This window comes from Eriocheir sinensis, chromosome 53 (genome assembly GCF_024679095.1).
Source record: "Eriocheir sinensis breed Jianghai 21 chromosome 53, ASM2467909v1, whole genome shotgun sequence".
Taxonomy (NCBI): domain Eukaryota; kingdom Metazoa; phylum Arthropoda; class Malacostraca; order Decapoda; family Varunidae; genus Eriocheir; species Eriocheir sinensis.
Genome location: NC_066561.1, coordinates 9,198,400 through 9,213,759, shown reverse-complemented (window position 1 = coordinate 9,213,759; position 15,360 = coordinate 9,198,400). Strand labels below are relative to the sequence as shown.

Here is a 15,360-nt window from a genome sequence, read left to right as displayed (position 1 = left end):
CTCCTCCAACCTTTTCCCTCACTCGTCCTAATAAGAGCAGGCAGCCTCATTCATCGGGTCCACTGACGAGCCACTAAACTAAAGAAATGCAAAGCTCCTGAAATATCGACAACTGAGGGCGTCAAAAGCACTCCCTCCTCCTCCAACCCTTTCCCACACTCGTGCTAATAAGAGCAGGCAGCCTCATTCATCGGGTCCACTGACGAGCCACTAAACTAAAGAAAAGCAAATCTCCTGAAATATCGACAATTGGGGGCGTAAAAAGCACTCCCTCTTCCTCCAACCCTTTCCCTCACTCGTGCTAATAAGAGCAGGCAACTTCATTCTTTGGGTCCACTGACGAGCCACTAAACTAAAGAAATGCAAAGCTCCTGAAATATCGACAACTGAGGGCGTCAAAAGCACACTCCCTCCTCCTCCAACCCTTTCCCACACTCATCATAATAAGAGCAGGCAGCCTCATTCATCGGGTCCACTGACGAGCCACTAAACTAAAGAAATGCAAAGCTCTTGAAATATCGACAACTGAGGGCGTCAAAAGCACTCCCTCTCCCTCCAACTCTTTCCCTCATTTCTTTTAGTGTTTAGGGTAAGAGCAGGCAACCTCATTCTTCGGGTCCACTGACGAGCCACTAAACTAACGAAATGCAAATCTCAAACCTCCCGAAACAAGGTCACCGAGAGGGCGTCACCGTCAAGATATATATGAGAAATACCTCGATGCTTTTACTGTACCAAACTCCCGTGCCTGACATTTACTGACGGGACACTAGCCTAACGAAATGCAGATCTCAAACCTCCCGAAACAAAGCCACCGGGAGGGCGTCGCCTTGAAGACATAAATGAGAAATACTTAGATGCTTTTACTGTGCCAAACTCCCGTGTCTGACATTTTACTCGTTGTTTTGGTTAGGAGTGCAGCCTCACCCACGCCGAAGGAAGAGGGTGACCTGCTCCTCTCCCCCCCTCCTCTATCCTCCCTCACTACTGTTAAACTAGACTTAGAAATGAACGGATCAGAGGAACAGTTAAGGCGATAGAAGTGTCAACAGCTATGAACGAGAGGAGATTGCAGTACTATGGATATGTAGTGAGGGAAAACGAGTATTACGTAGACAGGAGAGTGTTGGAGATGAAGGTTGCAGGAGTAAGGAAGAGAGGACGGCCTAGTAGATGGATGGATTGCAAATAAGAAGAAAAAGAAAGTTTCGTTTAGTCGGCGCAACATGTGGTCATATGCCGGAGACAGACAAAAGGGGAAGGAATTATAGGAGAAGGGAACAGATACCGGGAGACGGGACACAACCCCCGATTAATACCTGGTACCCATTCACTGCTGGGTGGACATGGGCGTAGGATATCGGAAAAGCCGCCCAATTTTTTCCATTCCGCCCGAGCATATAAGGAGAGAGCGATGGGATAGGACGAACGGGACGCAAATAGTAGGAGTAAATAGGGATGACATAACAGGAAAAGACAAATAAACGTTGAAGGCAGAGGATACAAGAATAAAGAAGAGAGGAAAGCCAAGATGGGAAGAATGAGTAACAGAAGACGACCGCGAAGGAATTGGATGAACGGGATGTGAAGGGTAGGTGTAAATGGAAACGGCATAGCAGGAACAGCGGCCAAAGAGGAAAGATTAGAAAAGCTGAAGAAGTTGCGACGGTTAACCAGAAGCCATTACGTGTTTCCTCGACGCTGCAGTGCCCGAGTTATGCAGCGCCACGAACTATACTTTCAAAGTCAATATTGCCCTTTTGTCCTCCCGGTGCCTCGCTCTTTCCAAATCCAAGAAGAAAAACAAAACGACTTTCTGGGCGTCAAACTGCGATGCTTGACCTTTTGACCACTTACTTATCATTCTGCTGTTTTTTTTAATCCAGTTTCTTGTTATTTCTCAATCCAAGAAAAGGTTCAGTAAGGGAATTAATTTATCAGCCGATGATCCAAAACTCTACTGAAGCAACTTAACTAAGCCACAGAGAATAATTATAATATGTAAGTTGCTGGGAGCCGCGAGGAACAAGAATAAGATAATGGCAAGGTAGTTTAGGCCACAGAAGCCAGAGTCCAGTATCTTCCCTACCACACCACACCCCTGCCGCCCCATACACACACACACCGCCACATGCTATCAGATCTACTGTAAAATTATAAAAAAAGCAGCTACCAACCTAACACTATCAGCAGGAAGATGTTTTTCGATGTTTTATATTAATATGTTAATCTAGCAAACAGATTATATAGTATTATGAGTCACTACATTTTCTAATCATAAATTTCATTGACAAACAAAAAGCAATCTGTTTGTTTCCGCTCCCTTGGCGTTGTGGGTACACTGCTGCCCCTCTGGCCCTCACCGCCCCCCTGGATTTTACCGCCGCTCCCTGGAATGTAGTGCGCCTACTTGAGAACCATTACAGTAGGCGGTTCCTTACGAGGTCAAGTGTTGGGTGTTGGCAGCCACGCTGGGCAGGGCGGCGGACCCTACGGGGCAGTGAAAGTGTCCCAAACCTGTCGGGCGGGTCATCGTGGTCACCTGTATCGGGGTCAGGCCGGGTCAGCGGATGGTTCAGATACAAACACTTACACAGGGGAGGAACTGGTGTGCCCCTCCCTCCCTCTGCTTCTCCTCTCCGCCTAACTCCCCCTTCTGTTTCCTTCTCATTTTTTTTATTGATATTGCTCTTGTTCCTGTTTTTCTTGACCTCCATAGCCTACCTGCCCTCTTCCCCTACATCTCACCGCTGGGCCATTCACAATCACCCTCACCACCACCACCACCATCACGCCCTCAACTGATAGGCATTTTTTTCCTCTCCCATTTATCCTCAGACCGTTCATATGAAGCCGAATAATACTTTTTGATGCTATTGCTTATACTACTACTACTACTACTACTACTACTACTAAACTATCCTTTCACAATCCTCACCAGCACTACCACTATCACGCCACAAGCTGACAATCATGATACCCATTTTTTTTTCTTTTCCCAGTTGTAGAAGAGGCCGTAGACTTGATGTTGTGTACTGCTCTTTTCCATGTAACTACTACTGCTACTACTACTATTGCTACTACTGCTACTATTACTACTACTACTGCTGCCACTACCATTGCTAGCGTCGTATAAATGTCAAAACCGCAACCACCACCGCCTCCATCCTCCTTCCAAGACTCCCCCTCTCTACCCCTTCCCCTTATTCCTCTTACTCCTCCTCCTCGTCTTCCTCCTTCTCCTCCTCCCCTTCAGGCTCCTAACCGCACCTCACTTTCTCTTTAACCCGCTCGCACACACACACACACACACACACACACACACACACACACACACACACACACACACACACACACACACAAAGATAATATTTACGTAACCAACGTCAATGCAGGTATACAATCTTAAACAAACAAAAACGCACACAATCTCTCTCTCTCTCTCTCTCTCTCTCTCTCTCTCTCTCTCTCTCTCTCTCTCTCTCTCTCTCTCTCTCTTTTTCCCACTCTCTCCTATACACACACACACTCGTCTCGGTAAAATCACGCCCACCACAAGGGGCGTCAGCAGCCCTCCGCCCGGCCAAGGCGTGGGAGGAGAAACTCTAGTCACCGCGCCGGGCCTTCGGGGAGGGAGAGGAATAGTCACCGCACACAAACTCACACACACACAGGCAGGGAGGGAGGCGAGTCGAGCGAGACCTCAGAGCCGCGTCGTTTTTGTTGTCAGTGTGGAAGATGTGGCTCCTTGGTGTGGCTGCGTCGCTCCTGGCGGCAACTCAGGGTAGGTGGGGTTCTGGTGACAGTTTGGCCACACTGGGTGAGGTGTGGCTACAGGTCTGGCTTCACGGCGGGCGTGGCGAGGCGGTGAGTGACTCCGATGTGCTTGCGTTTGTTTCTCGTCCTCCTTTCTCCCCTGCGAGGGAGCCGAGGCTCAGGCTGGGCATCCATCTTTACGTGATTCGTGCTGTGTGTCCGTGTCCGTGTCCGTGTCCGTGTTAGTGAAAACCCGAACATATGGATGAGGCCGAGCAGCATCCATTGACCCCCCCCCCGCGGTAAGAGCGGTGGCGGTGATGGCAACACTCTCCTCGCCTTTATAATTGCCTGCCTATCTCAAAGGCCATTAGGTGGAACTAAACAATATATTTAATACACACAGAAGACTGCCATGCAGACATAGACCCAGACACAGGCCCGGGCCACGGACCGATGGCCGCCCGATCAGAGGCTTCGGTGTGAACCGTTCCTGGCCGAGGAGAAAGGCGTCCACAACACCAACAGCTGCTGGCCGTGGTGCTTCCAGGCGTCGGGTGGAGCCCCTTGGCCTACAAACGGGGAGCTTGATCGCCGCCGCCCCAGGGCGACCCGAGGCGATCCGTTGCTTGACGGCGCCCCGCGTGTAACGGTGAAGGTTACGGTGCCGCGGCGGGGCTCGGGAAGACGGGCATCCTGCCACCCTTAAGGCACCGCCGTGACACGTGATCAGCAGCGTCCTTCACAGGCACGCCACTTCCCTGAATTACAGCCTCGTATTCCTGCGTGCATTATTGCGTCACCAGCCTCAAGGTGAACAATGGCTGACGGGATGACATCGCCATCCGCAAACCGTGAAAGTGAGAGATTTCAACTCACAAAGGATAGTAAGCCACTGACGGCACAAGGGTATGCATGGATACATATTAGGACACAGAGATATTGTAAGAGGCCGGTCACCCTGCACTCCTTGGAGTTCATCATTCACCACCTGCCATTCCCGGCAACAGATATAAACTATATATAAAGCTTTCCGACTTTTTCGCATTGATCACAAGGCTTTTTTTATTTTATTCATTCATCCGCTACTCTGTACACGATCCTAGGTATAGATGGCATCCTAAACTCCTCCACAAATGCCCCGAATTACGTTCCTGGCTGACACGTTTCTTGCCATGGCTGTCGGGCGTGTTACAAAACTGTCTCGCGTCTCAGGGTCACTCCACATTCACCTCGGCGCCTGCTGGCCTTACTTCACAGCCCGTACTGGCTCGCAGGCCCCCGGCGCCACGGCGGCGAGTGTAAAGGGCACTTCCCCGCACACACCTTGATGCTGAGGCCGCTCTTGTTGTTGTTATTGATTGTCTGGCGCAAAACCTGTTGAGAGAAGGCTTGCGGTTTTCCCCATCGAGCACACGCGCGCGCACGTGTGTGTGTGTGTGTGTGTGTGTGTGTGTGTGTGTGTGTGTGAACGAAAGGGAAAAATATAAATTTCTGAAAACGTAAACGAAGAAAATGTAAAGTCAAGGAGGAGGAGGAGGAGGAGGAGGAGGAGGTAAAGGTGAAGGGAAAAACTAACATTCTCTCTCTCTCTCTCTCTCTCTCTCTCTCTCTCTCTCTCTCTCTCTCTCTCTCTCTCTCTCTCTCTCTCTCTCTCTCTCTCCTGTTCCTCTGTAACCTAGATAGATGAGAGCTACTTTTTACGATAACATTGATTTGCCTATTACGGCCACCCCCCACTCCTCCTCCTCCTCCTCCTCCTCCTCCTCCTCCTCCTTCCGTGTAGACATAGAAGACCCTGACCAGGTAAACAAGGCCTTCCTCTCCTCCTCCTTGGTACCTTCAAGTCTTTACCTTTGACACGAAATTCTCTTCCTTTTAAAACTTTCACTCTTGTTTCTGTAAGCCTGACTCTCTCTCTCTCTCTCTCTCTCTCTCTCTCTCTCTCTCTCTCTCTCTCTCTCTCTCTCAAGGTCTCTCAAAAGAAAATGAGAGAGAGAGAGAGAGAGAGAGAGAGAGAGAGAGAGAGAGAGAGAGAGAGAGAGAGAGAGAGAGAGAGAGAGAGAGAGAGAGAGAGAGAGAGAGAGAGAGAGAGAGAGAGAAGGGGTAGGGGGGTGCTGTCGTTTAGGTACATGCGCTCCACACCTTTACGAGGAACACTGAAAGGGGTTGAATTCGGGGAGTTCTTGAGCAACAGGTTGGAGGGAGGACAGGGAGGAATTGTACCTTTCTCCAAGCCATGTCTGTCCCGCCCCTTCCCTTCCCTTCCCTTCTTCTCTTCCATTCCCTTTCCTTCCCTCCCCTTCTCTTTCCTTTCCTTTCTCTTCTCTTTCTTCTACTACCCTTTCCTTTCCTTCCCTTCACTTCTCTCCCTTTCACTCACCTTCTCTTCCCTTCCCCTTCCTCATTTTACTTCCTTTCCTTTCTCCTTCCTTTCTTCTCCTTTCCTTTCCTTTCCTTTCCCTTTCCCTTTCCCTTTCCTTTCCTTCGCTTCCCTTTCCTTTCTTTTCTTCCTCTCCCCCCCTTCTGTGTATGTGTCTGTGTGTGTGTGTGTGTGTGTGTGTGTGTGTGTGTGTGTGTGTGTGTGTGTCGGATGAGGTAAGACGACCAAGGCGGGTGTGTCATTAGTCATCTCTATTGAAACATACACACACACACACACACACACACACACACACACACACACACACACACACACACACACACACACACACACACACACACACATTACCCAGCCATTTCCTCTCCTGTTCACCCTTGAGAAACTTTTCCATGTACAGAAAAAAAAAAAAAAAAGGACCAAAAAATGAAGGACGATTGGACTGCCTAACCCTTCACTTGCTTAACCTGATGGCTGGAGGTCCTGAAGGTTATTAATAAAACTAATTAAGGTAGAAACCATACCTGTAGCTACCTTAATATAGGGCTACCTTCGTGTCCTTGTGGTAGAAGTAGTAGTAGTGGTGGTAGTAATAGTAGTAGTAGTAGTAGTAGTAGTAGTAGTAGTAGCAGTAGCAGTAGTAGTAGTAGTAACGTTTTTTTTTTATAGTAGTAGTAGAAATAGCAGTAGCAGTAACCCAACATCATCCCCCCCAAACCCCCACCCCCCTGAAACACCAGTACTGACCCCTCTTTCCCCCTACAGGCAGCTTCGGTCAGGACATCGCCTCAGAGTGCCCGGCCCCCACAGGTTACTTCGCCGACGCCCGCCAGTGTGACAAGTACTACAAATGCGTGGACAACGTGCTCACCGAGAAGCTATGTCCTGACGGCATGGCCTTCAACGACATCAACCCCCACGTGGAGAAGTGTGACCTGCTGGCGGTGGTCGACTGCTCCGGGAGAACCCAACTACGTGAGTGTGAGGGAGGAGGTGACGGGAGATGGTCGTGGGAGGATGCGAGAGGAGAGGGTTGCAAGGGGACTATACGAATACTTGTGAAGAGTAAGGAGAGTTATGAGAAGGGGAAGATGCGAGGAGAGGATTGCAGGGCGACTATACGAATACGTGTGAAGAGTAAGGAGAGTTATGAGAAGGGGAAGATGCGAGGAGAGGGTTGCAGGGGGACTATACGAATACGTGTGAAGAGTAAGGAGAGTTATGAGAAGGGGAAGATGCGAGGAGAGGGTTGCAAGGGGACTATACGAATACTTGTGAAGAAGTAAGGAGAGTTATGAGAAGGGGAAGATGCGAGGAGAGGATTGCAGGGCGACTATACGAATACGTGTGAAGAGTAAGGAGAGTTATGAGAAGGGGAAGATGCGAGGAGAGGGTTGCAAGGGGACTATACGAATACTTGTGAAGAGTAAGGAGAGTTATGAGAAGGGGAAGATGCGAGGAGAGGGTTGCAGGGGGACTATACGATTACGTGTGAAGAGTAAGGAGAGTTATGAGAAGGGGAAGATGCGAGGAGAGGGTTGCAGGGGGACTATACGAATACGTGTGAAGAGTAAGGAGAGTTATGAGAAGGGGAAGATGCGAGGAGAGGGTTGCAAGGGGACTATACGAATACTTGTGAAGAGTAAGGAGAGTTATGAGAAGGGGAAGATGCGAGGAGAGGGTTGCAGGGCGACTATACGAATACTTGTGAAGAGTAAGGAGAGTTATGAGAAGGGGAAGATGCGAGGAGAGGGTTGCAGGGGGACTATACGAATACTTGTGAAGAGTAAGGAGAGTTATGAGAAGGGGAAGATGCGAGGAGAGGGTTGCAGGGGGACTATACGAATACTTGTGAAGAGTAAGGAGAGTTATGAGAAGGGGAAGATGCGAGGAGATGACTGAAGGAGGAGTAATGACAGCCTATGAAAAAGCGACTTACGAGGAGGCATTTGTGTTTAGGTGTACTGCTTGAGCTTAATTCATATGACCACTTAGCCCAAAAATATCACTTATAGGAATTATGGAACTTGGAGAGTGTAAGGGACGGCTAGGATATCTTAGAGGGAGAAACGAGGATAGGGATGGAGGGAGGAGCAGATGAGAGGATAATAACAGGTAATTGTGAGGATGTACGCCTTGCTGGCACTAATATGAAGGGATGGAGGATTGAGAAGAGGCATTGAGATTAAAAAGAGGACAAAAATGCCTGAGAAAAAATGGCGCCACTATAAACACTTCCCTGCACCAAGACGGGCTCGAGCCGACCACCAGGCCCCTCAAGAAAGCCCACCGGTACAACAGGCTTCGACGCAAAAAAAAAAATAAATAAATAAATAAAGTGTGTGGCCGGACAGTATACATTAGGCGGGTGCGCTAAGAGAGCAAGGGGGATATATAAAGAGTAAGAACAGGTTGATTACAGGAAGACAATGATAGAGAAATAGAGATAAGGAGGTTGTGAGAGTTTAAAATTAACCCGGTAGCAGCGACGGGCCAAATTTGTGGCTACCGTAGTAAAGGAGAGCCAAATTTATATTATGCCATAAACCTCCCAAAATGAATGATATGAGCTGATCACGAACGATTGATGTATGATGATATATATTATGAAATGGTTATTCTTTCTCATTTTTTCATTATTTTACCTTTTAACCAACCTAACTAACCTAACCTAACTACCCAGTTAATAGAGATCTGCAGGAAGATAGTCTGATGTGTGGAAAGGCACTGCAAGAACGTAGGCACTGACATTTTTGGATAGGAATAGATGGAGGATTGAGAGGAGACACCGAGCTTGAAGGGAAAGAACGAGGGAGCTTAGAAAGGGTGACACGAAGAAAATGATGGAATGGAGGAATAAGGGTGAGAAAATATGGATAAAATAAATGAAGTTATGGGCAGGGGATGCAGACGCTGTGAGAAAAGAGACGCAAGGGTGAGATAGGTTATATTATTATTAACTGACTGTCTTCAACCTTTCAAAGTCTTCCCTAATGTATAACCTGCTTTCTGAACTTGTTAGCTTCCCGACTCCATCCTCCTCCCGCGGCCTTTTTGCGTAAGACTTTCTACTCAAGCTCATCCCTAAACTGCAAAACTAACTAATGCAAGAGTTAACCAGTCTCCTCATGCTTTCATCACTTTCACGGATAAACTCTTATGTAGGTTTTCTTTCCCTGTAATTCCACATTCCACCAACGACTTAAAACACTTCTAAGATATAAGTATAAGGACACCTCGAGGTAAATGATCATTGTATATAGTTCGTCCACCTCTGCATTCCTTTGCATAGACCCGAAGGTTATGGACATTATTATATATATTTATTTAGCTTCTGCTCAGTCTCCTTACGGTAAAAATAAGTGGATTATAAAAAAACCAGACGGGGCAGAGAGAGAGAGAGAGAGAGAGAGAGAGAGAGAGAGAGAGAGAGAGAGAGAGAGAGAGAGAGAGAGAGAGAGAGAGAGAGAGAGAGAGAGAGAGAGAGAGAGAGAGAGAAAGAAAAGAGAGAGAGAGAGAGAGAGAGAGAGAGAGAGAGAGAGAGAGAGAGAGAGAGAGAGAGAGAGAGAGAGAGAGAGAGAGAGAGAGAGAGAAATAGGCGTCATCGGCAAGAACAGGATACAGATGGAGTGAGAGAAATGAAGAAACTAAATTCCAGGAAAGGGAAGATCGAGGGATGAGTGGTGAAATGATGGACGATGAGAGATAAATACAAAATAATCGAAAATAGAGGATTGCGAAGGATCAGAAGTCACACACACACACACACACACACACACACACACACACACACACACACACACACACACCGGTACTCTGGGCAACGGTAAATATCCGTCCTTCAAGCTTACCTCACCTGCCTGCCCTGCCCCCCCGTCTCTCTCTCTCTCTCTCTCTCTCTCGAAATATTAAGATAGAATAGTTTGCCTCTAAATATTGACTCTGTGAAGACGAACGATTTCTTAAAAGGCGGAAATCACTGTGTCTTCAATGCCAATACCTATTACAGAAAACCTCCCAAAGGCGCAAATCACTGTGTCTTCAATGCCAATACCTATTACAGAAAACCTCCCAAAAGCGCAAATCACTGTGTCTTCAATGCCAATACCTATTACATAAAGCCTTCCCACCTAGCTCCTACTCCTCTTCCTCACCTATTTCTTTGGGGAGCGAGCGGGTGGTTCAAAGGGTCTGAGTCTTGCCACGCGGTCCAAAGGCTAAGAGTTGATTTCCAGCTCACGGCATGGCTATATGGCCTTTTAGCTACCTCGATCAGGGCAATATTTAACCACCTTTCTCATCCCCACAGAGACGCCGAAACCAACGGAGAACTGCGAGAGACAGAACGGCAACTTTCCAGTGGTGGGAAGCAACGACTGCAGCCAAGCTTACCGGTGCCAGGACGGGGTGGGCACCCTTATCACGTGTCCAGTGGGCCTCTCCTTTGCCCTGGACACCGGGATATGTGACTGGCCCGATCAGTCTGGGCGTAAAGGATGTCTGACAGAAGGTGGGTGTGTGATGAGCGTTAAACCTTTGCCGGAGCAGGATGGAGTACACTAACACCAGGCAGAGAGGTGAAGGATGTTAGGAAAGGTGTTTATCCTACACTGAATTAGAAATGGCTGATGGTGACGAGTGTGTGTGTGTGTGTGTGTGTGTGTGTGTGTGTGTGTGTGTGTGTGTGTGTGTGTGTGTGTGTGTGAGAGCTTGAACAGAGGATGGCGAAGGACAGTCGTGCGTGGAAGGGAGTTTCGTGGAAGGCTGATGGCGAAAAACAGGTTCTCAGGAGCTGTTGTGTGTGTGTGTGTGTGTGTGTGTGTGTGTGTGTGTGTGTGTGTGTGTGTGTGTGTGTGTGTGTGTTTGAAAGCAGAATAATATAATGGGAAGGAAAAAGAAGTGTGCAGTGCGTGTTAAGAAAGGGGATAAAAACGGGACTGAAGAAACTCTGAAGGAAGAACTGAGCGTGTGTGTGTGTGTGTGGGGGGGGGGGGGGTTGAGGGGAAGCATGTGTATGTTTATGTGCATGTGTTTGTTGGTGATGGATGGGACAGCGTTAACGGTTATCGAGACTGGGGACTGTGAACGATGGAAAAGAGAGGAAAGAAAGAGTTTTACCCACAGCAAGACTTGACTCAGCCGCGCCGTAAGTCAACTCTCACCGGAAACTCCCAGACAGAGAGACAAGAGGTGGTATTATAAGACATTTCGTCACCCAAGAACACCTATTTGACAAGGCTTTCGCAGGAGTTGTGGGCATTACCAGTAGTAGTTTTATGACCCTGGTGGTAGTGTGACCCTTCCTCTGTACCCTGAACCTGAAGAAACACAGATTAGAACCCGACTGACCCCCTCTTTGACCGTTAGAAAGAGATGATGTGAGAAGCCCTGGGAATCGCAAAACAATGTCCCACCACTAACCACCTCGACCTCGCAGCTTCCACAAAGAACGACGAACTTTTACTGAGACAAAACAAACTTCCTGTCTTCATGGCCTTGGCGCGGGGGGGGGGGGGGGGGGTAGCATTTCCGTACCGATGGCAAAACCTTCTCATGGCGCAGTGAAGGAAAGTAAGACGGAGAGGTAAAAAGGTGAAAAGGGAAAGTAAAGTTAAAGTGAGGTCGAAGTAAAAAAAGTTGAGTAAAAAGTAAAGAAAAAAAATAAATAAAAAGAGAAGTAAAGGAGTAAGACCTCATAACTTCCCGCTGAGACGATAACCTTTCCTTGCTACTAACCTTCGTCTTTCCAGTACAAGTGAGACGAAGCCCTTCTAAGACATTTTCCTCTCTTGCGATACAGGAGACAGTTTTAAAAGGGCAAAAAAAATCCTTTCCATGATCGACTTCTTTTTCTCTTTACGGTACAGGCAACAGTCTAAGGGGCGAGCAAGATAATTTAATAGGAAAATCCCATCAACATTCTGCAAAAGACAATGATCAAATTTAACTTCAGGCATGTCTTGGTGTTCCCTTCCCGAGAGAATTGAAATCGTATATGGAGGAGGAAATACAAAGGAAGAAAAAATGTGCTGTCCCAGAGTTTACCCGAGAAAGGAACACAAGAATAATGATACTGATAACATTTTGCATTAGGGAGTTAAGCAGTATAGGGATGCGCTTGTGCAGTTTTATAAGCTGACCCAATGTTCATTTTTCTTGTCACTGACCTATCTCCGTCATGACCTCATCTTCCCCATTAACGCTGCCCCTTCCCAAGACTGGTTTGATCTCGTGAGCCGACCTTTGTTTTGCTTCCCTGCCACTGACCTAACGTCCTTGTGACTTGATCGTTTCCCTTCCAAGACTGATCTAACCCCTATACCCTTTTTTCCCCTAAGACTCAGTCCCATCCCAACACTGATCTGACCCATATATCCTTTTCCCACAATACACAGCCACCCCCCAAGACTGATCTGATCCCTTATAACCTTTCCAGAGACGCAGAACTTCACGTGCCCGCGCGTGAAGCAGCAGGAGGCCGTGGCCCACCCCCGCTACGCCGACCCTCATGACTGCCAGTACTTCTACGTCTGCATCAACGGCAAGACACCGCGGCGGAACGGCTGCAAGTTCGGCCAAGTCTTCAATACCAACACCACCGCCTGTGGCCTGCCGCAGGAGGTGCCCGAGTGGTGAGTGGAACCCCATGATTTACGACGCGTTCCAATGAAAGTTTAAGTCACACACAATTCAGTTCATCCTGCCTATTTGGGGATGCAATCTTAGCGTAAAGCGAGGGATAGTTGTATAGTTATTTTCTACAGGGTACCTAAGAGCTAGCCATTACCAGCATCAGTCCTCATGCGAACATTAAGTCTCCCTCCCCGGTCATTCCTCTTATGACATCTTCGAAATGTCCTCACCCTCCATCTTGCCAATCCTCCTCCTCCTCTTCTCCGTCTCCTCCCCCCGCCCATAACAACGCCTCCCACCCTCAGCGCTGACTACTACACGGAATTCTTCGACGAGCACTTCGCCTTGGTGGAGCAGAACCCGTCTGCTCTGAGCGAAGACGTCCTGGCGGCGGCCATCCTCGCAGGTTACCCGGTGCCCCTCATGGCGGACCGGGTTAGGATCACTCCCGGGGGAGCCAAGGGTAGCCCTCTGGAGCCCAGGGAGCCCGCCGAGCCCGCCGAGCCCACGCCCCGCCCAGGCCGCACACGCCTCTCCCCGCAACGGCCGTCCTCCCAGAGCAGCCCGCAGGCAGACGACAGCAAGCCCGGAGACAGGCCGCTCAGGCGAAGGTGAGTCTCCTGTACTGTACTGTATTGTAAGGTAAATGAGGCAGGTCTGCAGGGACAAAAAAAAAAAAAAAACGCAACAAGCTTTTCCTATTAATAAGAGTACAGAAGATGCTGAGAATGATAAATTTATACTTGAAGTAATTTGGTACTCCCTTTTGTAATGGGTTGCATGAGTCAGAGTGAAATACAAGTGAAGGTTGTTCCACAATCTATTCCTGAAAAAAGTGAAAGAGTGAACACATTGGTTAACACTCGGGACAGGAAGCTGGGGAGTACTGGGATGAGCTCGGGTAGAAAGTTTTGAGCAGCAAGGCCGCGGGAAGGGTGAAGCCATTCACTTAAGAAAATTGCAAAAAATCCGTAAGTAAACTTCCTGCACTGAGGACACGATGTTTACCAAATGCTGCTCCTGGTGCTCTGCAGCTGTCTGCCTCTCTGAAGGTAAACTTAGCTGTCCTTTTGTTGCTGTTGTTAGGCAGCCTGTCCTGTCTGTTCCCTGCTGTATATCTTTGTGCCCTTTGCTTGCTGCAGGCGCCCCGGCACAAGGCGAAGGAAGACCACCACCACGACCACCACCACCACCGCGGCGCCCGAGTACTACGACGACGACTACTACTATTACGAAGACGAGGCATACGTCGACGACCCCGCCGCAGGAAAGGCTGCTGACACTACAGGCAGCGAAGTCGAAGCCAGCCCCGCCAGCAGCGACCCGGCGCCCCCCGCGTCCAGATCGTCGTCCTCTCGGTTCAGACCCTCGGCCTAGGACGAAGTGGCAGACCTATAACCACGGCTGCCTGTCAACAGCCTGTCGGAGTGATATCAACGTTCTAAGATAGGTTACGATCGCCTGCAAGAGTTACTGGCAGAACAAAGTAACGCGTGCCTGGGAAACAACAAAGCCGAAGCAGCGTTCTCGTGGATCTGTCACTGCAGCACGTCACATCAGACTCCCGTGAGGGCGTGGGCGGCGTCGCAAAGGATAAATCACCAAGTTCTCAGGGCAGCATGGGAAGGCCGACTGCCCTCTTCTCGTCCCATTGTGCCCATGTGTATCCCTGCAAGCAGCGAGGGCATGTCTGGGCCGGGCAGGCGATAGTGAGGCACCAGCAGCCGTGATTACTGACCGCCAGAAATACAGTAAATAACCCAGACAAACACTACCGATGCGTGCCAGGCCTGATCACAAAACCAAACACCAAAATAACGGCATTGGAACATACACTGCTGTTCCTTCAAAGAAAAAAATTAAAAGACTATTTCAGTTCCTGAGGCTTGTTGAGGCAACTTTTTTTATCTCCTCAGTTTCCTTCTCCTCCTCAACATACACCTCTCTACTTCCTCGTTTTTGCTGTCCAACAACCGCTCCAACACCCTTTATATTTCCTGGGGCTAAATATACAAAGGCCTAGATATTTTACCCTCCTCTTCTTCGTCCCCAACTTACTGCTACCTTCTCCTTCCCCCTCTCAACATTACTATAGTTTTGTATTACAAGGGTTTTGTTATAGAAAGGCCTCTAAGACAATCCTTCTCTTCCTTCTCTTCCTCGTCACAAACTTACCCCCCCTCACCTTCCCCTATCCGCGGCTCCACAACCCCCTCAACGTTACTGTAGCTTCAAGTCCACACGATACTCTCACACGAATATGGGACAAAGATTTCATTCCCTGGTCCTCTTCCTCGTCACAAACTTACCACCCTCCCAACCTTCCCCTCTCCGCGGCTCCAGAACTCTCAACGTTACTAGTTTCCAGTCCCCACACAGACGCCCTCACGCCCTCCACCTGTGACTCACGAGACGCCACCTGTATGGATGAGTCCCACCTGTATGGATGAGTGCCACCTGTATATTTTGTGCATAGCAAGCATACCTGGACACTAGGCGTATATGTGCATCTCTTGTATTCTAATCAATTCTTTTTTAAATTTATGATATGGATTTCCGTGTTGTGCTACCAATACACTATAAACAATTTT

The 15,360-nt window shown here is 48.7% G+C and overlaps 1 protein-coding gene across 1 annotated transcript; it reads left to right on the top strand.

The window, feature by feature from the left end:
• Window positions 1–3,619: 3,619 nt before the first annotated feature.
• LOC126983340 (protein obstructor-E-like) lies at window positions 3,620–15,360 on the top strand. The gene is made up of 6 exons (XM_050836055.1): window positions 3,620–3,784; window positions 6,902–7,111; window positions 10,446–10,646; window positions 12,573–12,768; window positions 13,075–13,380; window positions 13,912–15,360. Exons 1-6 carry the CDS (start codon window positions 3,739–3,741, stop codon window positions 14,144–14,146), a joined length of 1,194 nt encoding a protein of 397 aa, XP_050692012.1. The 5' UTR covers window positions 3,620–3,738; the 3' UTR covers window positions 14,147–15,360.